We start from the raw sequence: 27428 nt of genomic DNA, 5'->3' as shown, positions 1-27428 counted from the left end.
AAAGAAAAAATCCTCAGAACTATAAATTGTTTGTTAGAAAATAAGTATTTGGAGTGAATGAATATCTTAAAACTGCAAGTACTTGGACAAACAGAAGGAATAAACCTTTAAATCTATAACCCGTGAGTTAGAAAATATGTTTTGGTTTGAGAAGAAAACTTTGAAAGTTCTTTTTGGGTAGAAAAACTCTTTAAAACCTTAAATTGTACATTAGATAGTAGCATTTTAGTTGGAATAAACCTTTAGGCCTATTTGGGGAAAAAAACTTCAAAACTTGAAGTACTTAGACAGAAACAAGTATTTTGGATGGAATAAACCTTTAAGACTCTAAGTATTTAGTATGAAAATGGTATTTATTGTGAAATAAACCTTTAAACCTTCAACTTGTTTGGTAAAAAACTGACATTTGGGTTTTTCATTCAGTCTTTTTTTGTCCAGATACCATGGAAACGGCTTGTTTACTACAAACTAAGCAGAGTTTTGTGTGGAATAAACCTTTCAATGATGGAACTTCTGAGTTTCAAAATATGTTTTGATTGGAAAAAAAGCTTTGAAAGTTCTGTTTGGGTAGAAAAACTCCTTAAAACTATAATTTGTACATTACATAGTAAACTATTAGATGGAACACACCTTTAAAACCACAACTTGTTGGTTAAAAAGTCCTATTTGGGTGAAAAAAATAATTAAAACTACAAGTAGTTGGACAGGAAGAAATATTTTTCCTGGATTAAACCTTTGCAGACATCTTCCTGTTCACTAGGTGGCGCTGTAACAACAAACTTGTATAAATCTGTAGAATGTTTCATATCAAACAGACTCACGGTTCGGTTATAAATAACTTTATTTACAAACTGGTTCATCAGGAGAAACTCAGTGGAACCTCAGCAGCTCTAAAAACTTCTTCTACTGTCTCTAATCAGCAGCAGACCCAGCTTCCTGTTTCCTCCTTTTCTACTTTTCTGTTTCCTCTGCAGCTCCATAGCTTCCTGTAAAACTTCCTCTGAACTTCCTGTGATTTAGACAAACTCTGCAGAGGTTTGAATCCTGACGACCAATCAGCTCCTCTGGTCTCAGCTCAACGGGAACGTTAGAAAACTTCAAAAGAAAAATAGATTCTAATATAAACACTGGGATGATTCCATCTGTTTTTTAATGTTACTTACTGACAATCTGTGAAATAATTTCCTTTGATTTTACCTTCAGGAGTCAAAAACAACAAACCGACCCTTAAACCTTGAAGCTTCTGACAGAATAAAACCACTGGAGGTCAGTCTGAGGGATGAATCCGCTCTCAGCAGGAACAGGAAGTGGAGAACATCTGCAGAACAGCAGCTCTACTGGTAATCATCTCTGAGGTTCTAGAGGCTGATGAAGCACCGAAGCTGAAGGACAGAAGCTAAGAACTCAGGGAAACTGAGGAGAAACCAGACCTCCTCCTCAGTAAAACAGCGCCCCTCTTGGCTGCAATGGCTGCTACATGTCAGTCAGTGAGTGTGGCCAAAGACGGTACTGCACCCGGAACACAAGTCTTTTTTTTTCAACACAACTCAGTCAGGAAATCCTTTCTTCCTTCCTTCCTCACTTCCTTCTTCATTTCCTTCCTTTCTTCCTTCCTTCCTTCCTCAATTCCTCTGTTCTCTCCTTCTTTCCTTCCTTCCTTCTTCCTTCTTTCCATCCTTCCGTACTTCCTCTGTTCCTTCTTCTCTTCCTTCCTTCCTTATTCACTTCCTTCCTTCCTTCCTTCTTTCCTCACTTCCTTCCTTCCTTCCTTCCTTCCTTCCTTCTTTCCTCACTTCCTTCCTTCCTTCCTCACTTCCTTTCTTCCTTACTTCCTTCCCTCCTCACTTCCTGCCTTCCTTCCTTCCTTCCTTCCTTCCTTCTTTCCTCACTTCCCTTCTTCCTCACTTCCTTCCTTACTCACTTCCTTTCTTCCTCACTTCCTTTCTTCCTTCTTTCCTTCCTTACTTCTTCACTTCCTTCTTTCCATCCTTCTTTACTTCCTCCGTTCCTTCCTTCCTTAATTCCTTCCTTCCTCCATCCCTCACTTCCTTTCTTTCTTTTCTTATTTCCTTCTTTCCTTCTCTTCTTTCCTCATTTCTTTCCTTCTTTCCTCTTTCTTTTCCTTGCTTTCCTCATTTCCTTCCTTCCTTCTGTAACTTTAATTCTTAAGGAGAGAAGAAGAAGATGAAGGAGGACCAAACTGATGGAATCCACCACAGAAGAAGCATCAGGTCCTCCAGCTGAACCTCGTCCTCTCGTTGGCGGTGGTGAAAGGCATGCTGGGAGTCAGGAGAAGACGAGGCGGGTGGAGGACGGCGTCTCATCGGGTCACTCCTCCTTCTTCTCCTCCTTCTTCTCCGCCTCCTCCGCCACCTCCACGGTCAGAAGCTCCTCCCCTTCCTGTCGCGGCGTCATCCTGATGACCACGGAGCTGTCGGCCGTCTCTGCCACCGTGTCGTCTCCGTCGGCCGGCGCCGGACTCAGAGGGACCGGAGAGCGCCGGTGCATCGGAGACGGAGGCGGGACCGGAGCCATGGAGGGGGACGCCTGAGGGGACAAGATGGAGGACAGGAAGGGATGGAGACAAAGATGGAGGACAGGAAGGGATGGAGACAAAGATGGAGGACAGGAAGGGATGGAGACAAAGATGGAGGACAGGAAGGGATGGAGACAAAGATGGAGGACAGGAAGGGATGGAGACAAAGATGGAGGACAGGAAGGGATGGAGACAAAGATGGAGGACAGGAAGGGATGGAGACAAAGATGGAGGACAGGAAGGGGCAGAGACAAGCATGGAGGACAGAAAGGAGTGAAACAAAGATGGAGGACAGAAAGGCAAGAAATAAAGATGGAGGTAAAGGGAAGAGACCAAGACGGAGAAACAAAAAATGAGAACAAAGAGAGACAATGATGACACATTTCTTGTATTTTTTTCTGTCATTACGTCCCCCTTGGTCTGCAGTTTCTCAGCTCACTACTGCCCCACCAGGCTGCTGGCGGTATCTCTGGTACCTCTGTTGGGCTGTCGGTTGACTTGTAGACTTTCTTCAGCTTGGAGAAGGTTCCCTCGATGCCGGCCTGCTCCGTCACCTTCAGCGCCGCCTTGAACAGTTTGGGGGTGTCGGGTCGGGCAGGGATGACCTCCATGGCCTCTTTACCCTCCTTCTCATCCGGCTTCTTGTCCTTCGTCAGCATCGTCCTGCAGAGACACAGAGACAGTTCAAGGAGGAAACAGATACGATTGAGTATGAACCAGGTTTTCAAGACGCTACATTTCAAACTGTGGAGGTCCCACCTCCAGCAGCTCCAGCAGCTCCAGCAGCTCCAGCACCTCTGGCCCTTCTGGCCGGTCTGCTGCAGCACCATGGTCTGAACATGTTCTGAACATGTTTAGACAACTGAGCTGGTCAGGTGAGGAGGATCACGGCTCTGATCTGACCCGGTTCTTAAACAGAAAGTAGAGCGTTGGCCTGAGCTGATTAGTGACGAGTTTAATCCTGGTCAGGACAGAAGATGATGAGACAGGAAGGCGACGGAGAGACGGAACCTCCATGACGTCTGACCACTAATATTAGCATGAGAGGCCGGAGGAGGTCCATCATGACTCCACCTCCCATCATCCTCTTTAAGCTCTCAATGTTGATATTTTGTTTTGAAGGACTAAATAAATCCATCGGCTGGTCCGGAAGGTTCCCTTAAATTCATCAGTTTGATATATTCATGCACGTGTTTTTATCTGTGGACAGCAGCATCCAGAATATTTCTTTAAGGACACCAACTTTCAACCTGTTTGTCGTTAGAACGTGTTGATTTTTAACCTCGACTTGCTTCGATTATAAAAAGTCTTTGTTTTAATAAAAATTAACCTTATCTTTTACCGATGAACTGAACTACTGGTGGAAACACGTCCTGCAGTTCCTCCAATGACCACCGAAGGCTCCAAAACCACGTCGGTCCCCACAGAACTCCATATTAAAATGTCTGACTTTAGAGCAGAAATAAATGTGTTCACAGCCTGATGAAGAGAACAGTTTTGGTCTCTGCAGTTAATTTGTTTGTTCATTAGACTTGGTGGGTGAATGTTTATAGATCTCTGCCAGTTAAAGAATATTAAGATAAGATCAAACTTTATTGATCCTCACCAGTTAGATACAGATGAGGTAGAAAGAAGCACAAGAATCACATAAACTGGGATAAAAAAGAAAGACGAGATACTGAAAAATTTTCATATTAAGGCCGAATGTTCTGTATAATCAATGACGTCAGTGCTTGAAGTGTAATTACAGGTTTTAGACCTATTTTAGACTTAATGTTGAACTTTGTTTTGGTGTTTGTCTGGGACTTACTTTGTTCTTGGTTTTGTTCAGTTTTTAGACTTGCTTTAGTTCTGGGACTGGTCTTGGTTAAGGTCCAGTTTCACATTTGGTGTTGACTTGGTTTGCGGCTGGTTTTGGTCTCTACAGCTGTTTTCTCCTTTCATGGCAACTGTAAGGTGGAAAAACTGACTTTTTAAACTGTATCGAGGCTTGAAGTTCTGCAGAATTAAGGGCTGCTTTGAGTAAATGACAGCTCATAACGTGGAGATGTTTCTGAGCTTCAAAACGTTGAAACTTTCAAACGACATGAAGGAGGGTTCAGAGTTCATCTACTCTACGACCTACAGTCAGTAGTCGGTGCCTGAATACCGGGTCGGAGGGTTCAGATGGAAAGTAGAAACCTCTGAGTCTCCGTTAGTGTTGGACTGAGACCTCATTAGAAGATCTCGTGGTACTGATGAGTTCTACATCTTACTAAAGACGGATGGTTGTGTTTAAAGGCAAGGTCTGTCAGTCTGGACCAGGAGGAGATAAACTGGACTCTAACAGACCTGGATCCAGCTCGGACCAGGATCTTACTTGGCCTTCTTGCGGAGGAGTTTCTGGGACTCGGGGTAGTGGACCAGGATCTCTGCCAGGTCTTTCTTGTCCAGGATAAACAGGTTGGCGAATCCGTGTGCCTTCACATTGGCGGTACGTCGATTTCCTCCACCGCCCGCCAGCAGACTGACCAATCAGAGAGCAGAGAGAGCCGTTAGAGTTTATCTTCAGTTATCACAAACAAAACAGCAAACTAAAGAGATCCTTTTACTGTTCTCAGATCAGTCCCAGTACGGTCCAAGGACCCTTCAAGGATTTGACTGGAATTAATCTATAAACCCATCTTTAACCCATAAGGCAGTCAGAAGGTACAATTTAGATGGAATAAACCTTTAAGACTTGGACAAAAAAATCAAACTTTAAGTACAGCAAACCTTTTAAAGTATGGGGAGTTGGGCAGAAAGTCGTATTTTGAGTGGAACCAACTTTTAAAACTATAAGACATGAACTTTAACGGTCATCCAGGTTGGTAGAGGGCGCTGTGGAGACAAACAAGAGTCTGAAAAGTGTGCTCCTGAACTCTACTTATTCCTGTCTGAGTTGTAAGATGAGTAGTTTGTCTCATTACAGTATTAATTGGGTCATTATCAGGTAAATCTGGACTTTATATTCACTAGATCTCAAACAGACATGAAACACAACTCTTCATTGGTAAATTATTGATCATTTTGCCATCTGACTGAAGACATCAAAGCTGTTTAAATGTTTTTTTTGCCTGTTTTTTGTAGAATTCAGTTTTAATCACATTTCTAACAATAATACAGTAAATATCCAACCTATATATCCCATATTCACTGGGTCAGTAACCATCCAACTGTCAACAGAACAAATAACAGTCACAAAAACTAACCCGTTCCCATATATTCATTTCTACATATTTGAGTTGTTTTAATGTTATTTGATTTGCTTCCAGTTTTCACACTATTATTGTCGTCCATTTTGTCTATAACTGTGGTCCTTGCTTCTACAAACTACCTGTTATCCCCAGTAGGTGGCGCTGTGGTGCAGATCAAGCATCCTGATGTGATCCTGACATTAAATCTGCCGTGCTTTCATCGTTAATCATTTAAATATTAGCAGAGATTAACTGTTGATCACTAACATCCTGTTTTTTCAGTGTTTCGCCATGAATCATGTGACCTCTCACCTGTCTTCCAGTTCTCTGATTGGCTGACAGGATGACTCACCTGATCTCTCCAAACACAGATCCGGCTCTGATGGTGACGAACACCGTCTGCAGGTCTGGACCTCCGACCACCTGGACCTCCCCCTGTTTGATGATGTACATCTCCCTGCCGATCTCCCCCTGGACACAAACACATGTAAACACAAACATGTAAACATAAACACTAGGGCTGGGACTTTAACACATTCATTTTGATTAATTAAATTACAGAAATAATAATGCATTTAAAATAACGCATTTCATCGCACCTTCGTCCGTTCTCTAATTTTTGGTACATCGGTAACACTCATGAACACTCCAGCCCAGTAGGTGGCGGTAATGAGCCTAAAGTTTGCTTTTTAGGAAAAACTCAGCACAGAAATGTTGCACAGACATGGTGGCTCAGTCGCAAACTTTCTCTTTTATTACAAAAGCAGTCCTGGTTTTAGTTCAACAATGGCTGGTTTAGACGTTTAACCAAAGTTTCGTGATGTGTCAGACCTCCACTCCCTGCTCTGCATTAGCATTAGCATAATGAAACTGTTTTATGCAAATGAGCTCAGGGGGACACACCATACGTTAGCTATGACAGTCCTGGTACCGGCTAACGGTGTAGCCATCCCATAATAGACCACTTTAGGAGACATTGAACGTGCTTGAGTTTATAGGAAGTCTTCAAATGTTGAAACTAATCGCTCTAATGTCACTTTGAGTTTGCAGTAATCTGTGAATGTAGCAGACAGATGAAAAATGCAGATAAGTAGAAATGAAAGAAACATTTTAGTTGTTACAGTTCATGTTTGTCTATTCATCCATTCAGTCCCAAACAACATTCAGTTTTGTTGGTCTCAGAGTCTAAGGAGCTGAATTCTTGTTCTACTTCGGGTTTATTTTATTTATTCTCACATTTCCTTACTGAGCTGTTGACAGATTTTCCTGTCCTGTGATGTTTGTTGGTTGTGTTGACCAGTGGCGGCTGGTGAAAAACAATCTTGGTGGGGCTGGTGTGCCAACAGATTTCCCTGCCTAATCTAGCATAAGCATTCAAATGAACAGTCGGAAAATGACTACAGGTCCACAATAATAATTTAATTTCAGATTCCAGTTTCACAGAAGAAGTAACAATTTACAGACATATTAGACATTATGCTATCAATGTGGGTTGAGTTATTTTTGAAGAGAGAATGAAAGAGAACATTTCCTATAAAAATGTAACATACAAAGAACTGAGAACCAACCAACCAACAACTATATTATTATTACATACTGCCCATTGAATGTAAGATAAACTTAAAAGACACTCTGTGTCTGCTCCTGTGTGTGTCTGTTCCTGTGTGTGTCTGCTCCTGTGTGTGTCTGTTCCTGTGTGTGTCTGTTCCTGTGTGTGTCTGCTCCTGTGTGTGTCTGCTCCTGTGTGTGTCTGCTCCTGTGTGTGTCTGCTCCTGTGTGTGTCTGTTCCTGTGTGTGTCTGCTCCTGTGTGTGTCTGTTCCTGTGTGTGTCTGCTCCTGTGTGTGTCTGTTCCTGTGTGTGTCTGCTCCTGTGTGTGTCTGTTCCTGTGTGTGTCTGCTCCTGTGTGTGTCTGTTCCTGTGTGTGTCTGCTCCTGTGTGTGTCTGCTCCTGTGTGTGTCTGCTCCTGTGTGTGTCTGTTCCTGTGTGTGTCTGCTCCTGTGTGTGTCTGCTCCTGTGTGTGTCTGTTCCTGTGTGTGTCTGCTCCTGTGTGTGTCTGTTCCTGTGTGTGTCTGCTCCTGTGTGTGTCTGCTCCTGTGTGTGTCTGCTCCTGTGTGTGTCTGCTCCTGTGTGTGTCTGTTCCTGTGTGTGTCTGCTCCTGTGTGTGTCTGTTCCTGTGTGTGTCTGCTCCTGTGTGTGTCTGTTCCTGTGTGTGTCTGTTCCTGTGTGTGTCTGCTCCTGTGTGTGTCTGTTCCTGTGTGTGTCTGCTCCTGTGTGTGTCTGCTCCTGTGTGTGTCTGCTCCTGTGTGTGTCTGCTCCTGTGTGTGTCTGCTCCTGTGTGTGTCTGTTCCTGTGTGTGTCTGTTCCTGTGTGTGTCTGCTCCTGTGTGTGTCTGTTCCTGTGTGTGTCTGTTCCTGTGTGTGTCTGCTCCTGTGTGTGTCTGCTCCTGTGTGTGTCTGCTCCTGTGTGTGTCTGTTCCTGTGTGTGTCTGTTCCTGTGTGTGTCTGTTCCTGTGTGTGTCTGCTCCTGTGTGTGTCTGCTCCTGTGTGTGTCTGCTCCTGTGTGTGTCTGCTCCTGTGTGTGTCTGTTCCTGTGTGTGTCTGTTCCTGTGTGTGTCTGTTCCTGTGTGTGTCTGTTCCTGTGTGTGTCTGCTCCTGTGTGTGTCTGCTCCTGTGTGTGTCTGCTCCTGTGTGTGTCTGTTCCTGTGTGTGTCTGTTCCTGTGTGTGTCTGCTCCTGTGTGTCTATTTTCTGTGTGCATGTGTTTGTCTCTCCCTCCTCTTTTCCTCCTGATGTAGGACAGAGTCTGGGAGTCGCACTACGGAAAAAACTATCGCTGGCTCCTCAAGTAGCTCTAGCGATCATAAACGTTCACGCTTTTTACGTAGCAGTTGGGGTGACATTTCCAGCGCCCCATCGGCGTTAAACTTGGCGACGCCGATAGGCCAATTATCAGTAATTTTCCCCTAGCAACCATAACCTGATTGGCTATTTAGCTGCAGGACATTTTATTAAAACGTTTAATAAGACCTGGACTTGTTTAAACACTCTGTCAGCTCAGGTTCAGCTCCTCTTCAGGTGTTCCTCACCTGTTCAGGTGTTTTCTACTAGTTCAGGTGTTTTCTACCTGTTCAGGTGTTTCTTACCTTCTTACAGACGAAGTCTCCGGGCAGGTAGACGACAGACTTAAGCCTGGTCAGCATGTCAAACACCATCTGTCGGTCGCAGCCCTGAACACATATTCATCTAGTTACTATCAGCTTTATTTACTCATCAGCAGAGCAGAAAGTATCCGAGTACTCAGAGTATTCGAGTATTTCTACCTGGAACAAGGCGACTTTACTGACGATGGCGTAGTTGACGTCCACAGCGATGTCCAATCTCATCTTAGCAGGAAGCTGTATAAGGAGCTCCCGTTCATCTGCAGAGAGCTAAGAGTCAGTGAAGGCACCACGAGGTGTTCAGGGACCAGGACGTCTCAGAGACCTTTCATCTGTCCTTACCCAGCATGCCTTGGCTCTTCCAGGTGTAGTCGTACCAGGTCTTGATGCGGTTCTGGACCTCTTTGGGGATGTGGTAGGAGTTCATGTACTTGACAGTAGAGTCCATGCAGGCCCGGTAGTAGTTCTCTCCGGCCGTCGCTGCACCGACCACGTCCCTCATCTGAAACACCAGAAACCAGACGGAGCTGGGTCAGTCGAAAGATCCACATCTGGACTTCCTGAAGGAGTTCTGCCAAGAACCCACCTGACCAATCATGATGGAGAACGCAAATACGCCAACAAAGTAGTTGATGAGCTGGAAGCAGATCTCAAAGACGGTGGTGGGATCTGGAAGACCTCCGATGGTGATCAACGTCTTCACGGCAAAGTAGTAGCAGCGGATGTAGCTGTGGTACCAGAAAAACGGTTTATCTTCAGGAAACCACACAGAACTGGTTTATCTTCAGAAAACCTAGCTGCTCTGCCTGTATAGACTTTGATGATCTACCCGTGTTCTGGTACCAGAACACGGGTAGATCATCAAAAGTCTCTACAGTTGAAGTTTTTATTCATAATTTATCAGAAATGTTTGATGAACCTTCTTTGTTTGGGGCTTCCACGATTCAACAAACGACAGCTTCTAAGTCTACAGAAACATCCTGAACTTTCATTAAAACATCCACGGAGAGTTTCTGGTTCTTACGCGAATCCTTTTCCGTTGTAGACCCACTTAGTGGATCCGAGTCCTTCGTAGTCAGAGCCCCAGTAGAACAAGCAGGCGTTGATGTGAAGAGAATACAGCAGGTAGGTGGAGGTTCGGATCACCCTGATGACAACAACGACAACACCAACATGAGGTAAACATGTAATGACACTTTACTAAATAATAAAAACAGACGGAGTTCCTCAGGGTTCAATTCTGTAGCCTCACCTATTTTAATGCTGTTGTAGTTTTATTTTATTGTCTGTATGGTTTGCAAATTTTCCCATAGTGAAATTAATAGAGGCTTATTTTGTCTTATCTCATCATATTTTGTCTTATCTTATTATATCTTCTCTTCTCTTTCTTATTTCATTGCATCTCATCTTATTTTATCTCATCTTATCTTATATTACCTCAATTTGTCTCATCTTATTTCATATCATCTTTTATCTAATCTCATCTTATCTTACTTTACCTCATGTGATCTTATCTCATCTTATCATCTGTTATCATATCTTCTCTTCTCATCTTATTTCACATCTTATTCTTTTATCTCATCTCATTTTATCTTATCTAATCTCATCTTACTTTATCTCATCTCATCTTTTATTTCTTTACCTTATCATATCTCATTTCATCTCATCTTATCATATTTTATATATTCTTATCGCTTCTCTTTGCTATCTTATCTTATCTCATCATATCTTATCTTATTTGATCTCATCCCATCTAATCTTATCTCTTCTCAACTTATGTCATCTCATTTTTTATCTCATCTAATCTAATCTTATTTTATCTCATCTTATCTTATCTTATCTTATTTTATCTCATCTCATCTTATTTGTTGTCAAATAAAGAACTGATTCCTTTATAGGAACAAATAAAGTAAATCTTGAGTTCACTGATGGTTTTGGATATTTTATGAGACATTAATATAAATTTCAGAATAATTTCCCCACCCAGACCTGAAACAGCGCCACCTGTCGGTGTGTTTGGTGTTCCTCACCTGTAGATGTAGGCCTTCTTCATCACAGCCTCCATCCTGTCGTTGAACTCAAAGAAAGCTGAGTACTGAGAGAGAAAATTCACAGTCAGCTCTTTTACTCTGAAAATCTGCAGCAGGAAGTGGAGGATGAGGAAACGTTCAGACCTTCAGCAGACGAGGAAACCTGAGCAGAGAATTCACTCCGGTGAAATAGTAGAAGATCTCCATGGGAAACAGGCTGATGACGTCCATCTGTGGAGAAAACAGAAAGACTCCATCAGCGGAAAACCAAAGCAGAACGTCTGGAGAACGTTTCCTCCTCGGTGGAAACAAAACGAGTCGTTAGATTATAACAGAAAAACAAACATCTGGAGGAGCTGAAGATCCAGATGTGGAGCTGCAGAGAGTTTAGAGAAATGATGATGAGAACTACACTGAAAAAAACATTTAATAAATGTTTTCTAGCAGTGGTTAATGACAGATAAAAGTGTGTTTGTTGGGTGTTAATGTGCAGTAAATCTTTACTATTATCATTTATTTAACATTATTATCTGTGGTCAATCATTACAGCTTCAGAACTGTTAATAAATACTTTAATATAAATGATTAATGAGCTCTAAACTTTAATAAAATGTGTCTTTGCTGTGTTTTTCTCACCTTGAACCTCTCGGTGCTCATATAATTCTCTCTCATGTCTTTTTTATCACACTGTAAAACAGAAGCTTCCATCAGAGCAGATTAAACACGACGTTTACAGACGTTTTTGTGGTGTTTTTATGCTCTACCGACCACGATGTCTCCTCCACGGACAAACTGCAGGCGGGGCTGGAACACCAGGATGTCCAGGATGTAGATCAGGTCGCAGCTGTAGTCGATCAGCAGCCACAGGTGGATGTTCTCAGGTGTTTGGTAGGGGAACGCCCAGCGCACCGGGATCAGCCACACGTTCCAGTTCCAGGCAGCCACCACCAAGAACAGCCACAGAACGTAGATCAGGTCTGTGGGAAGACATTAAAGGACAGGTTTAAGACGGTCTGACTGCAGCGCCACCTGCTGGAGAAATCATGGGAAACCTCAGAACCTGGTTTGAGAAGAAGATTGTCCTTTAAAGAAGAGAATTTATCAGCAGAAACTGTTAGAAAAGAAGAAACATCATCAGATTTACTCCCAAAGACAAAGACTCCTGTGGCCATTAATGAAGTCCAGCATAGAGGAGTTTACTGTATGATCAAAACGACAAAAAAACAACAAAAACAAGACAAAATATTACAAAAACGGGACACAAAAGGACAAAAAAGAGACAAATGGCACTGAACTAAAAAAAGGGGAGAAAAAATCAGACAAAAAAACTTACAAAGTGCCAGAAATGAGACCAAAAAATGACAAAAACCAGAAACAAAACGATCAAAAAATGGACAAACAACACAAGTGAGACAAAGACAGACGCAAAATGACAAAAACTCTTCAGAAAAGAACGAATGAAGCACAAAACAAAATGACAAAAGTCAGACAAACGCACAAAAAAACAACAAAAACAAGACAAAATATATTAGTCTTATTGCAAAGTACAAAATGACACAAAGTGACAAAAAATTAGACAAACGACACAAAACTAAACAAAAATTTGACAAAAAACTTACAGAAAATGAGACAAAAAAAATGACAAGATCGATAAATAAAACGACCACAAAATAGATAAACACGCTAGTGACACAAAAAAAACGTAAAATGACAAAAATGCTACAGAAAAGAACGAATAACGCACAGCACCAAACAAAAGCAGAGTAAAAAAGTCTAGAGCAGGGTTTAGACCAGGGGGGTCCAACATGAGGCCCGTGGTCCAAAAGTGGTCCTCCAGAGGGTCCAACATGAGGCCCGTGGGCCAAAAGTGGTCCTCCAGAGGGTCCAATCCGGTCCTCAAAGTGTAAAAACTACAGAGAAGACATTAACTGCTGATTGTAAATTAGTAAAACTATAAATTTAAAATCATTTCTAGACCATGACAAGTTGTTTGGATCAGAAAGTAAAATACCAGATTGTTCTTTTGTCTTTTTGTGTCTCATATTTGTAAAATTTTGTCTGTTTTTTGTCCATTTTTTTGTCACTTTGTAACTTTTTTTATCACATATTCTGTCTTTATTTTGTTTTGTTTGGAGTAGTTTGTCTTTTTCTTTGTCTGTTTGTCTGTTTGGTTCCTGGTCTAACGTTCTCCTCGCTGTGGTTCTGCTCACCAGTGAACGGGTCGATGCTGGAGGGGAAGCGGTACTCCAGGATGGACCGGATCCAGCCGGGCAGCGGGGGCAGGTTGGACGGAGCGTAGAACTTCACCGGATGTCCGAGGAGCTCAAACTGGAACACCGGCTCTTCTTCTTCTTCTTCTTTCTCTGCGGGTGGCGCCTCGTCCTTCTTCTCCTCACCTGGGGGAGGTGGGGGAGGAGGGGGAGGCGGAGCTTTGGACGGTGCTGCAGGTAAAGCAGAAATGTTATTTAAACGTTATTTCATGGTTTTACTTCGATGTCTGATCAGAACATTCAATAATACCATAAAATGTGAGGTTAAACCAGCAGAGGAGTGTCTGTCCCCCCCCCCCTGCTGGCAGCAACAGGAACAACACAAACGCTGTACTTATGACGTGTGACGTTTCTGTTGCTATGGTTATCCCCTTCCTCAGCTCAGTCAAACCAATCATCAGTGGTGGATGTACAACAGTAAAGGGGCACCAGGACAAAGACTCCTGTGGTTGTTAATGACGTCCAGCCAGAACTCATGAATTACCTCAAAATGTGTATTTATTGGGACATGAAGTGTGTTTTCTAGTACAACATCATTCACTAAAGGTATGCTGAATTTCTGTTATTAATACATTTTTGTTGATCTTTCTGTACATATGAAGCATATTATTGAAACCTAGAAACCTTTGTGGCAGCAGATTAAAATAAAGGACTGGGTTTAGGTTCTGACTGCTTTGTTAAAACATGAACGATTGTTTCTGATCCACAGGACATCATGACTCTGAAGTTATTTTATCAGAAAACGGTTTCATTCTTGTACCAGAAGACACTAAATATTAAATATCTCAGATCAGATGAGGAGTTGGGAGTCTAATAAAGTCATAAACGATCATCAGAATCAGAATCAGAATTTGTTTTATTGCCAAGTAGGTTTTTACACTTACAAGGAATTTTCTCTGGTGCTCTTGGTGCAAGTACAGATAAAATAGTAAGCAAAGAAGTGTAAGAAATATAAGATAAAATAGACAATATACAAGGTATACACAGTTACTACACAGCAGTAATTAATGTAGTCAACAGAGCTGATTTGCAGCAGGTTTACAGTGGGAGTTGGTGTCAGGTAGAGTGTGGGGGTAGGGGTGGGTCACGGGCAGTGTTTATCAGCGATGCAGCAGAGAGGAAGAAGCTGTTCTTGTGGTGAGAGGTTTTAGTCCTGATGGACCGCAGCCTGAGGGGAGGGGTTCAAAAAGTTTGTGTCCAGGGTGAGAGGGGTCGGCCAGGATCTTGGTTGCACGCCTTAAAGTCCTAGAGGTGTGCAGATCCTGGAGGGATGGCAGGTTACATCTGATCACCTTCTCAGCAGAGCGGATGATGCGCTGCAGCCTGCTCTTGTCCTGAGCGGTGGCTGCAGGGTACCAGACGGTGATGGAGGAGGAGAGGATGGACTCTATGATGGCCGTGTAGAAGTCCATCATATTCTTTGGCAGGTTGAACTTCTTCAGGTGCCTCAGGAAGTACATCCTCTGCTGTGCCTTCTTGGTTCTGGAGGTGATGTTCAGCTCCCACTTCAGGTCCTGGGAGATGATGGATCCCAAAAAGCGGAAAGACTCCACGGTGAGCACTGTGGAGTCTGAGAGCTTGATGGGAGCAGGGGGGGCTGTGTTCCTCCTGAAGTCCACCACCATCTCCACTGTCTTCTGGGCGTTGAGCTCCAGGTTGTTCCTGCTGCACCAGGTCACCAGGTTGTCTACCTCCAGTCTGTAAGCAGACTCATCCCCATCAGAGATGAGTCTGATGAGGGTGGTGTCATCTGCAAACTTCAGGAGTTTGACGGGCTGGTGCCTGGAGGTGCAGCTGTTGGTGTACAGGGAGAACAGCAGTGGGGAAAGAACACAGCCTTGGGAGGAGCCAGTGCTGATGGTCCTGGTCTCAGAGACTTGCTTCCCCAGCTTCACGTTTCATGCTTCAGTGCTTCGATGACACATCTCCACTTTTACCTGAGTAAAGTTTTGAAGGCAGTATTTTTACTTGTAATGGAGTATTCTGATGCTGTGTTTTGGTACTTTACTCCTCTATAAATCCTGATGGTTCTCGGGTAACTTCCTGTTTCGTGTCTTCAAGTGTTCCAGCTCTCATGATTAAGGATCTTCATCAGCCTTTATAAGATCTTTTCAATTTTCTAAAACTAATTCTCAAATGCAGGTTCTAGATGTTGTAATTCTACCTTTTCTTCAGACTTTTTTTCCTCATAAATATTCCATTCGGAGTATTTACAATCCGTGTTGTAGTACTTCTACGTACAGGCGGACGGACTCTCCTCCTCCGACTCGTCTGGGTCGACCAGCCGGTCCTTCTGACGCTCCGTCCGACCTTTAAACAGCTTCACCAGATCGTTGAGGCGGTCCTGGATCACCACGCTGCCCACGCTGGCCGCCGATAGAGGACGCCCCCTACAGGACACAGCAGGACGGTCAACATGGAGGACGGACGGAGGCGGAGCTAAACTCAGAGCGGTTAAGGGTTTGGTTTGACTCACTCATCGTCTGCAGTAAGAAGGTCTCCTTGACTGGTCCAAGTCTTCAGACCAACCTTCAGCAGCTCTTCATCATCCTCATCTGCAGACAGATCACCTCCAGGACTGCAGACAGGAAGACATGGACATACGAAGACATGAAGACATGTGAAGACATATGAAGACATGAAGACATGTGAAGACATAAGACATGTTTTTCTTCATCCAAATCACAGGAGACAAATTCTACATCTAAACCACATTTAGTCTCTAAACCTGGACTAGATGTTTAACTTGACTTCTGGTTAAAACTCTGTTCCAGCTCCTATAAATATCTAATTCCATACATAATAATCTACACACCTCCCCTCAGGCTGCTGCTGCCTCTTACCTGATCTCAGGAATCGTCAGAGTTGGACCTTCTGGTTCTGGAGTCGTGATGATCTGGGGGATGCTCAGACCTTTTCCTTTTCCAGCATCTTTCACCTTCAGAGCTGAATCTTTCCTGTGAGTTTCTGAGGACCAGACCAGAAAAACTGTCGGACACGAAACACAAACAACACGACAAACAACTCAACGGTCTGTATGACGTTTATGTCTCATTTGTCCACAGTAAAGTCCAGGAAAATCTGAATTATTAGCAGCTTATGAGCGACAAATGTGTGAAACTTGAGTGTTTTTGGGACAAACATAGACCTGAATGATACACAGTAAACATGAGAGAACTGGAGTGAGTCATGAGGCTCAAATGTTCCTTCAGTTCTGCCGACAGTGAAGCAAAGTGAAGCCTGAATCAGCACAAACATCCACCTGTGATCACCTGTTAGCATGTAGCTGGTGTAGCAGAGCTGCAGAGCTTTATGGGAGGATGTGGAGGAGAACGTCAGGGGAACCTTAAGGTTGTTCTGGAAATTTAAAGGTTTCCGTCTACACACCATGAGGCGTCTATGAGGTTCTCTAGAGGTCTACAGGAAGGGGTGGGGCTTAAGGCTGCATGGAGTTGGAGCTAAGGCCTCGGAGGTGGCTGTAGACGCTCATGCAGCACTGCTGGGCCTGTTTGGGAAGCTGCTGCAGGTCCTGGGTCAGCTGGGCGAGTTGGGGCGGCGGATTGACGGACAGCCGGGAGGGACTGAGGCTAGCGTCATGGACCAGCTTCCTGAAGCTCTCCAGACACTCAGCAGCGAGAGGAAACCGAAGCAGAAAGCTCTTTATCAGAGAACAAACGTCGGGAACTGGACGGAGAAACATCACGACGAGATGAGAACTTTCCAAGATCCTACTTTGATTAGACTGAGACCAGTAGAGGACACACACGCTTTAAAACATAAGTAGAGACAAAACGAGTCAGAAACTAAGATTTTTGTTGTCTCACCTCCACTTCCTGCTTCTTCTGCTGCAGAACTCTGAGAAGAAACACAACAATGAAGATCAAAAAATTACAGTTCATGTCCACGAGATTCATCACTTTGACACTTTCCATCCATTGTCCAAGTCAAACACCATCAGTGCTCTCTGAGCGTTACATTTCCGGCTCCTTGTTTGAACAAAGTGGAGGTGATCGCTAAATCGAAAGCGTTGAGTGGAGGTTCGACGTCTGGCAAAACTTTAGGAAAAATGCTTTCATAATTAAAGAGGAAGTTTGTGAGAGAGTCGCCATGTTGGTCCAAGGTCTCTACAGGACTGGTTTCCAATGAATGAAGGTTCCTGTCATCTTCTATCCAGACACCACCTACTGACCGATCTACCAACCTGAGATGCATCGTATCTTAACAGTCTCCTCTGGAAAAGGACCATAAATGAAGAACAATGTAAAGGTTAAGCTTGGTTTAAACTCATGGCTTAATCTAGCCTAGCCACGCTACACCCATGTTTCTGAAGGCACAAGGGTCTAGGGAAGCTCGACAGGGAGGGAGGCGGGCTAAAAGGTTGTCTATCAAATCCCTCTGCAGCAATTGGGTAGGTATACAACCAATCAACGCAACGAATAGGCTGACGGAGTTCCTAGAGCACTGGCGGATTGTGGCTAAGTCCCGTTAGCTTCCCAACCAGCGGAGCCGCGGAGCCAACTGGTATATTAAGGATTTGCCATATCCCGTCAGCATAAGTCCAAATACGTCTTTCTTCTCAATGAAACACTTCAGTGCCGTCCTTTGTTTATCTTTCAAGTTGAATTTTAGCTTCAAATCTTTAAGGGCTGTAGCCAAAGCTGAGTCCAAAGATAACTGTTTATTGTGCACTGGTTGTTTCTGTCAGAATCGTCACGCCTCTGTCGTCACTTAGTTACGCCCGCCTTCTGACTCTACACTTCATGGTGATTGGTCCGGCCAGTTTTAGGAGAATCCAGCCCCGAGCCTTATGGAGGGTAACTAGACCCACCCTGGCAGAGAATTAAATTCGTTGCCGTGGGTTGTCTAGCGCGGCTAGGCTAGGCTTAATCTACATTATTGTGAACATTTACAGTTGTGTCTTGCTGTGAAGTTACATCATCAAACGTGTGAGGTTTCTGTTCCATCGAGTCAAGATTCTTCAAATAACGGCGGTCAGAGTGTTTAATACTTTACAGTCCTTCAGAGGTTTTACCAGATAATTAATGATTTTCACTTTATCTATTAGAGTTCAGCCTGAATCAGAATAAAACCAGAACATGTGTTTAGTGTTTCATACCTGTTCTGTGGTGGTGGGCGGAGCTTCTGCAGGTTGTGCCTCTGGTTGTTGGGTGATGGGTTGGGAGGTTGGACTGTCCAGGTCTCGTCTTTCTGATGCTGGTTCAACATCAGTGGAAGAAGGAGTGACGTCCTCAGCAGGCGGAGACGGAGGTTTGCTCAGTTCCTCCTCCTGTTCCTCAGCTTCAGCCGGACAAACGTCTAGCAGGCATCTGGTGAAGAAAGGCAGAAGATAAACCACATGACTGGATCCTTGTCTGGCTTGATGATCATCCACAACAAGAGGCAACAACTGAATCAACACCACTGACCAGCGCTAGACACTAGATTAAACTTACTCCCTATCTAAAAGAAAAAAATGTTCTCAAGAAATACTAAATGTCCTTCTACTGTTGGAAGTCAAACAAGAAGAACCCAACTGATTGACTGCAAACTTAAGTCAGAGTTCACTCAGACGATGACAAATAGTAGAATCTGACTGTACATAAGAAACACAACAGTACAGATTAGTTACGGTAGACTGTGTGATGAACTTCTGTTGTTTAACGGTGATGTTAGAGGAGAAGATCGTCACTGAAAAAGATGTTTGTTGTGTCTGAGTTTAGTATTGAAACCACAGCAGGTTTTCATGACTGTTTAGGAAGAGAACCGACAAGAAAGAGCTTCTACTGGACGGTTCCTGCAGATGGAAAATACAAAGTTCAGGAAAATGACTGGTTTTAGAATGAATGTTTTTTAATTTGTTACTTCACAGGTTTTTTTAAATAACAGGAACATGTGGACTGCTGTAGGGCGACCTGCATCACTCCTGTAGAACCTCCTTCACAAAAACGTACCAACTTTAGCGTTGCTACTTCTTAGTAGCACTGAAAAAAATGCTGAGCAAGGCTGGACAGTGATTGGTTGAACTTGTAGAGGACATCTTCCCTCCTGATGTTCTCGTCCAATAGCTTCATCTCGTCATTAACATCACCATCAACAATGTCAAATTCACCAAATAAGCTCATTAGCTTAGCAAACCTCTGTTGTTCCGTTTCCTGGAGTTATGTCCCTAACCTGAATACTGTCAGCAGTATGTTGGAAAGTTTCTACTCAATACTTGATACTTGCATAGTGTAGCTAAAGAAGCTAGCACTGACTAATGTGTGGACCGGTCAGTGAAATCTGTATCAGTGGGTAACAAGACGACTCACTCCATCCATCTTGGGTGTAGTTCACGAAGTTTCAGAATCAGTGTCGGGTAAAGTGAAAAGTGCAAATGCCAACAAAGTCAACAAAAAATAACTTGGTAGATGAAAGTTTTAAATTAACCTGTTTAGCCCAAATGATCATATTTTGGCTCAAGATAGATTCTAATTAACAACGCATTGAAGTCTTCAGATCTAAACATCATCTGGACACCAGTTTCAAGGAAAAATGAAAAATCTGAACAGTTACTGGGCTCAGATGATAAATCAAGCTATAATAACAGTGAGTGGGTTTGGTTTTCTTGTGGTCCTCAGCACATTTCAGTGTACATTTGTTGAGATATTTTCACTGTGGAGCAAAACAACAAAAAACTCAACCCAAACAGTGACGTTCATAGAGGCCCAACATTAGCATGGCTGGAAATATAACAGTTTATGAAGTTTTTTGATTTCATATGATACCCAGTAAACAGATTTATATGGTGGAGCTTAAAGCAGTGGTTTGGAAAATTAGGAAAGTCAGAGAGTGTCTCTTGAACCAGATTAAAGTAACCATGGAAAGGAAGTTTAGTAGCTTGTTGGTTCAAACAGGATTAACTAAACCTAAAAGTTCAACATTCTGTCAGTAAAAACACCAACCTACCTTTTGAGATCAGTTCTGATTCACAGGAGAAAACAAGCAGAATAAAGTCAAGTTTAGTCACCAGAGAGGCTGAAGTCAGCAGAGAATGAAGCAGACAATCATCTGTTTTGGCCTAAAGAACTATTTAGAAGCAAAGTCCCACCAACATTCAAGCCAACTGTAGGCTAAAGAAGCTCTGCCAAGAAACATGGACAACAGAACGTGGTTTAGATCCTGAAGACTAGACCTGCCTGAGAACCACGTCTGGTCCTCTGATGACTGCTGAGACTAATGGGGGTTCCTCAGGTCTTTGGTGATATCAGGAACCAGCTGATTGTTCTAGAATCTGTCAGCAGTCTGTAACGGGTACAGCAACCAGACCACTAGAACATCTGGATCTGTCTTAGATCATCAGCTGGAAACAACAAAATGTGTTTCAGCTTTTACAAAAAATACAATGAAAGAAGTTTCTGCTACGCTTGCCATCGGAGAGAAGTTTCTTTCATTGTTTTCTACCAGCAACAGGCCAAATTATCCCCATGAACTCTTCACCATTTACAGCTCAGAGGCGTCCAGACGATGTATAACGATGGAGATGTCTTCACTGTGTTGTTGTCTGTCGGTCAGACTCCATGTTGAGCCAATATCTGAGCATTTAAAAGGTTTACCTTAACGCTGAAGGATTCCTGGCTAATTTTGACTCTAAACAAGATTAAATGAATCCTCCCTCTGGACCTGACCTCGGGTCAGCTGGACGGTCCTGATACACCGCCACAGAGAAAAGACTGCCAGAAGCATTAGTTAAATCCTTCATCTCATTACTTCTGTCCCGACAAAGAGCTTTAAAGCAAATAGGAAGGCTGGAACGGATTTAGTGGTAAATTAAGAAGTTTACCTTCAGGCTCAGTCTGTTTTCACTGCCTGTGAGGGGGCAGCAGAGTTACCAGATCTAGAGGAAGTCTTTCTGTCTCTTTAGCAGAGGTCACCGAGGTTACAGCCACAGAAATACTAGTTTATTAAAAAAATTCTGGAGGGTTGGAAGCAGAGTGGTCTGACCCACTTCCTGTAGTTTTAGAGAAATATAGGTTCAAAGTTGAGTGTTTTCCAGAATGGTCTAACATTCCACTGTAACGCTGTATCTGGGTTGAGGGTTGAACCACTCTGACACTAAAATCTAGACCAGAACATATTACAGGAATTATATAAAAGTTCAGTTTTTTTCTGGGTTAGACCAGTCTGCTTCTAAGCCCCTCACCTGCTGGTTTCTACCTTCCACATGTTTGGACGATGGACATTAAGTTTGCGTTGAAGTCAGAACTGAAAGAAACTGAGATTTTTGGATGCCATGTTCACTTGGGGTCTTCATTATCACTGCATGTCCTTCCCTGATTGGTCGGCCTTCTATCACCTGCCTTAACTACAGGCGTTACTGAACCAAGAACTACTAAACTCTGTGGGATGGTTTTTAAGATCAGGGATGAAGATGGTCGGTATGAAGGCAGGACTTTAGCTCACTTTAAAAGGCCCCATTAGGTTTTAAGCTCAGTAGATCAGATGAACCAACTCTTAGATGAAATCAGATTATAGGGCAGCGTCTCTCCATCTATCTGCAGGTTCAAGCCTCCTTCTAATCAGGGCTGAACTTACTGATCGGGTATTTTCTCCTCCTCAACAGTGCTTTTCTTATTTTCTTCTGTTACTGTATTTTCCTCAGGAGTTTCTTCGATGTCCTCCTGCAGGTTTTGTAACCTGAACAGCAAATGAGATGGAGATTCTCTGTCAGACGGTTCTCCTGGATTCAGACAGAAATGAGCTGCTGAAGGCGGCGGTGTTCAAAACCAAGCAGATAGCAGCTAAAGATGGTCCAGAGCTGTGATGGTTTGTGTCCACAGGGGAGATTTTGGATGTGAGGACTGCTTCTGATTGGACGAATGCTTGTGGGCGGTCTGCTTCTGAACCAACATGAAAACTTATTTGTAGACTTTCAGTATCTCAAATAAAGAATAATAACAGTCAAATTAAAAGTTTTCATGGGGTTTTCAGATGTGCTAAGTTGTGTTGGATGCCTATGATTGCAGAAAGTTGCCTCAACCCAAACTTTATACTAACATGACTCAGCATCTCTTAGGGAGGTGCTACTAGAAAATGTCGCTCGGACAATGGATTAGAAGTACAGAAATAATGGCTCCTGTGGACACCAACCATAAGTTTGCCAGCAGAAGCTGCTCAGAAAGTTGATAATAAAGTACAGTCAGAGGTTGGGTGTTGTTGTGGAAAATCATTGAGTTTAGCAAAGATTAAACACTTGGAGGCTTTATGTTCTGAGAAGACTTCCTAACAGCGTCTCTGCAGTAACAGCTAGCATCCATAGGCTAGTCACTAGTATACCTATAGTCACCACTAGCATTTGTAAGTTTGTCAGTAGCATCTCTGTGCAAGTAGCTAGCATCCCTAGGCTAGCCACTTGTATCCCTTAGCTGGTCAGTAACATTCCTAGGTTATTAATCAGCAGCATTAGACATGATGGTTAAAATGAAAAGCAAGCTAAGCTATTAGTTGCTCTACATTAGATGAGGATTCGCTATTCCAAGGTTGCTAACACCCACAAGCTAGCTACAAGTCATTAACATCTTTAGTCACTATATCTGGAGGCTAAATCCCACCTGAGCTAGTGGCTAACATCCCAAGTGTGGCAGCTAGCATTCAAAGACTAGTCACTAGCATCCCTGGGCTAGTCACTAGTATTCCTTAACAAACCCATAGCATCCCTTGACTAGCATCTAGCATCCCCATGCTAATAACTAGAAGTATATTGACTACAGTGAAGCTACTCCTAGAGAAATATAGCAAGCTAAACTACACCAGCATGGCTAAAGCAGTTTACTACATCAGAGGATAATTTACCAACATAACTAGTTTAATTCTCTTCATTTGTTAACCCTGAGGTAGTAAAAAAACAGGCAGCTCGCTAGTAGTTAGCGGTACTAATCTGTAGTTCAGAAATGTTAATGAAAATGTAGCTTGCTTGGACGCGACCTGCTGCTCCGCTGGATCAATAAAACCTACTGAACAGCTGTTTGATTCAGAAAACAGCGCCATCACCACCCAGCCCGATCTCACGAGGATTCGTGAAACTGTCACGTAAGTTTTAGTTTCGGTTTCGTGTGCACCAACACGATTTCGTCATGTTTTTCGTGCCGCTCACCACGAAATGCGCACCAATGTATTTTAAATGGCGGACTTTTCGTGCCACTCAGAACGTATTTCAAAAGAATGTGTATATTATATTTTTAATGTAAAACCGTGGCGAATCCAACGCTATATTTTGCATGACATCGTTCCTAAACATAACCCTAACCATAACCATAACCATAACCTAACCATAAGCCGGTGGTACACTTACCAATTTGCATAGGAATTTCAAGAATGTCCGGCGGCCGGCGGCCGCAAACACGATCACACAAGCAGTATACGCCGATGGAAAGCTTGGATCGTCATGAATCCGCCGGTATAAACCACTTTCAGATGTGATTACCACAGCGAAAAACATTTCGTGGTGAGCGGCACGAAAAACATGACGAAATCGTGTTGGTGCGCACGAAACCGAAACTAAAACTTACGTGACAGTTTCACGAATCCCCGTGAGACCGGGTTGCACCACCACACTAATAAGTTAACGATTAATGCTGCAGCATGTAGGGATGCTACTGTCCAGCACAAGAAACTACAGAAAAGATTCTCCTCTGTGTAACTTGAGTCAGGTAAGACCACAACCTGGACCCAGATGCTTAAAAAGCTTGGATCTGATGTTGCTGATGTATCTGACCAGAAGCTGCAGGAGCATTAGTGACTAACAGCAGTGCGGACTTACTCTGGATCGTCTTCGTTCTCCTCCTCCTGAATGTTGGGGAGTCTGTGGATGACAAATAGGAAGTGGAGCTCTCAGGTCAAATTTTAGAGTATAAACTTTTCATAAAAGTCTTAAAAACTGCTCGTGCCAGGTACTGCAAAAATCTTTTCTGGTGAACTCCTGTTCACAGATGCAGGTTGGTTTATTGAACTCACTGTTCGTTGGACTCTGGCAGCGTTTCGATGACAATCTTGGCCGAATGTTCCACCTCCAGCTGTCGAACCGCCTCCTCTGCAGCCTTCCTAGCCATTTCTTCGGCCACACGAGCCGCCTCCAGACGCTCCTGTTGAAGCCTGAAACAGGAAGAAGTCTGAAACTCACCAAGTTTAAAACCTCAGTTGTAATGAGATAAAACCACCAAACGACACAATCCTGTTGCTGTTTGGCGATGCTATAGTTTGCAAGTTTGCGAGGGTCCACATGACATAAATTTCATAACTTTCACAAACTGTTTCTGCCTGTCTGGACTAAAACACCATCTAGGAGTTTTCAAACTAAAACCAGGACAGGAAGTGTCAGTTTTAGGGTCTTAAAGTTGGGAAGCACACAGACATCGGTGTAAACACAGAAGAAATTATGGTTTAAAAATGGAACCAGATTAGTGGAGACTTCCTCCAGTTCTACTTCCTCCTCTGAGCCTGAAGGTAAACCTCTTAATTTACTAGTAAAGACTTTGTGGATTTGGGATGATGATGAAATTTACATCACAGAAACTCTTGCAGATATAGAAATCATAAAATCGGCCTCAGGAGGCAACACTTAAACCAGCCAAATGTCCTGCTAGCTTCACTTTCACCACGCAGATACCAAAGGCATCGAGTTTCTGAGGTGGTGCAGGCAGAACAACTGTTTTTTATCCTCATAGTACATGTGGAACAAACCCACCGTTCCTCCATGTGAGCCAGAACAGCCTGTCCAGCCTCCTTCTTGATGCTTTCCATCAGTGGAGTCAACTCGTCCATCTGTGTTTCTGCATCTTCTTTCTGCAACCAGAGAAACCTCATTGTATTCAGCTCTGAATCACAGGTGAAATGTTGTGGTGTCCGCTCTGGAACTTGCCTGGGGACCAGACAGCCTTTATATTGTGTATTACAAATACACATAAAGTCAGTCTGGAACTGCTCCATTGAACCAAATCTAGCCCAGAGGCGGGACTACCAATCACAGCTTGAATTGGAGAGAGCCAATCAGCGTAACACATGTGTGACGCAATCACTAAGCGACCTAACAATTGCCTTTCCGCCATGATGTTTTGTAGTTTTAACAGCTTCCTTCGCCGTACAGGGGTCCTGAGGAAAATCTAAGCTCTCCCTTTCAACAGTGGAGGGCAGCATTACGCATTCTATCGTACAGCCTGCCGGAATTAAAAATACATCCTTTTTAAAAAGAAAAGCTTTAAGAGCTGCTTCTTGTTGAGGTTTTAAGGACAAATTCAGCCCGTGCAAAACAGAGGAAAGCGCACGAGAGAAACCTCGCTCTGTTGCGGTCGCCAACTCGGCCCTGAAGATGACGCATCGTTAACTCCCGCCTCTGGTGCTCTGATTGGTTCGGTCTGATCTGCTCGGAGCTTGAAAACCTGTCAAAATGTGTCAATGGAGGAGGGCTAGACCGTATTCCCGTATATCCCTTATAACGGGAATACAGTCTAGCTAAGCTGGGCTACTCTGGAACCACCACAGAACCCTTCCTTCGATGGGACGTCCAGTTTTAAGATACTGATACAGAAGAACCACAGAACCACCGTGATGTTGAGAGTTTCTTATCTAGAAAATTACTAGCATAGCTTTGTGTTGTCAGTTTAGAGAGAAGACCTCATAACAGCATCTCTGGAGTATTAGCTAGCGTGCCAAAGGTAGTCATTAGTATACTTCTTGCAGCCGCTAGCATCCCTACATTTGTCAGTAGCATCCCTGTGCAAGTAGCTAGCATCCCTAGGCTAGTCATCTGCATCCATTAGCTGGTCATGAACATTACTAGACTATTAACCATCAGCATTGGACATGATGGTTAAAATGAGTAGCAAGCTAAGCTATTAGTTGCTCTACATTAGATGAAGATTTACTATTCCAAGGTTGCTAACACCCACAAGCTAGCTACAAGTCATTATCATCTTTAGTTACTTTATCTGTTGGCTAAATCCCGCCTGAGCTAGTGGCTAACATCCGAAGTGGATCAGCTAGCATTCCTGGGTTAGTCGCTAGTATTCCTTGGCAAACCCATAGGATCCCTTGACGAGCATCTAGCATCCCCATGCTAATAACTACAAGTAATTTGACTACAGTGAAGCTACTCCCAGAGAAATATAGCAAGCTAAGCTACACTAGCATGGCTAAAGTAGTTTACTGCATCAGAAGATATTTTACTAACTTAGTATATATATTTTTTCAAATTTGCTAAACTAAGGCAGTAAAAAAAAGAGGCAGCTAGCTAGTAGTTAGCAGTACTGATCCTTAGTTCTTGTTTTTACAGCTGGCTAAACTAGAACATAGAGGACATATTATACAGTTTTCATTTATTGTGGACAAATTTTGAGTCTTTTTAGGTCAATCTGGAGTAATTTTAAGCAACTGTTAAATATTTGTGGACAGAATGAGTCAGTCTGGAGGCATTTGGAAAGGTTTTGGACAACTTGTGAATCATTTTGGACTCATTTTGAACAATAATCAATAAAATGTTTTTTTATCTCATATTTAAACATTTCTGAGTTCTCTCTCCATGTTGTTCTGGTTCCACAGAGCTGCAGGACTTTAGATTGTAGATAATAAAAAGTGTTTTCAGCCTCACCTCCTTCTTCTCTTTGTTCTGCTTCTTGGCCTCCTCGTCCTCCACGTCCTCCAGGAACAAGTCGCTCTTCTTCTGGGTGACGCTGACTGAACATCACACAGCAGGAAGATAAGGTTATATGTGTTAACGTGAACATTATGTGATGCTGTGGTAACCTTTACTACTGCGGTGGACGCCATTAAATCCCTAAATATAACATGATGATATGTGAACAAGGATATAAAAGTATTCTTATCAAAGAATCTGTTAGGAGATACTGTAAAATCTGCTGTATCTACCTTTGTTTACACTAGCAGGATATCTGAATGTTAAAAACAACAAACTCTACTAAAGTGTTCTGTGTGTCATTTAATGAATGTTTGGTTGGTGGGTTCATAACAAAAACACTCAATGAAACTCTTGTTTTTTCCAATTAAAGACTTTATTTTCATGAATATTCAACAAAAAAGTGAGTTGTTTGCACTGAGTTAGCTGCCTTTACATCAGCGGAAGCCTTTAAAAACTGAAGAGGAAAAGCTGTCTGAGCTTCTGCTGCTGCTGAAGCTGGACTGGGATCAGTTTGAATTTATTTTACTGCAGCGGACTATTTACTGAACAAGGCA

The 27428-nt window shown here is 43.1% G+C and overlaps 1 protein-coding gene across 1 annotated transcript in view; it reads right to left on the bottom strand.

The window, feature by feature from the left end:
* Window positions 1-823: 823 nt before the first annotated feature.
* The window catches only part of cngb1a (cyclic nucleotide gated channel subunit beta 1a), a 41490-nt gene continuing 14885 nt past the window's right edge, over window positions 824-27428 (bottom strand). Inside the window, exons 14-36 of the mRNA XM_051944908.1 lie at window positions 26827-26912; window positions 24924-25025; window positions 24198-24325; window positions 24004-24045; window positions 18325-18535; window positions 17033-17063; window positions 16052-16175; window positions 15685-15786; window positions 15450-15598; window positions 13149-13379; window positions 11707-11915; window positions 11575-11625; window positions 11083-11169; window positions 10939-11003; window positions 9933-10055; window positions 9495-9636; window positions 9251-9410; window positions 9071-9168; window positions 8894-8977; window positions 6104-6222; window positions 4896-5042; window positions 3013-3199; window positions 824-2547 (exon numbers count right to left, since the gene is read on the bottom strand). Of these exons, the coding sequence (XP_051800868.1) occupies window positions 2329-2547; window positions 3013-3199; window positions 4896-5042; window positions 6104-6222; window positions 8894-8977; window positions 9071-9168; window positions 9251-9410; window positions 9495-9636; window positions 9933-10055; window positions 10939-11003; window positions 11083-11169; window positions 11575-11625; window positions 11707-11915; window positions 13149-13379; window positions 15450-15598; window positions 15685-15786; window positions 16052-16175; window positions 17033-17063; window positions 18325-18535; window positions 24004-24045; window positions 24198-24325; window positions 24924-25025; window positions 26827-26912 (2897 nt within the window). The 3' untranslated portion in view covers window positions 824-2328. The remainder of the gene's footprint in view (window positions 2548-3012; window positions 3200-4895; window positions 5043-6103; window positions 6223-8893; window positions 8978-9070; window positions 9169-9250; window positions 9411-9494; window positions 9637-9932; window positions 10056-10938; window positions 11004-11082; window positions 11170-11574; window positions 11626-11706; window positions 11916-13148; window positions 13380-15449; window positions 15599-15684; window positions 15787-16051; window positions 16176-17032; window positions 17064-18324; window positions 18536-24003; window positions 24046-24197; window positions 24326-24923; window positions 25026-26826; window positions 26913-27428) is intronic.

Source organism: Acanthochromis polyacanthus, chromosome 2 (assembly GCF_021347895.1).
Source record: "Acanthochromis polyacanthus isolate Apoly-LR-REF ecotype Palm Island chromosome 2, KAUST_Apoly_ChrSc, whole genome shotgun sequence".
Lineage (NCBI taxonomy): Eukaryota > Metazoa > Chordata > Actinopteri > Pomacentridae > Acanthochromis > Acanthochromis polyacanthus.
The sequence above is the reverse complement of the archived record's forward strand: the minus strand, read 5'-3'. Positions and strand labels throughout refer to the sequence as shown.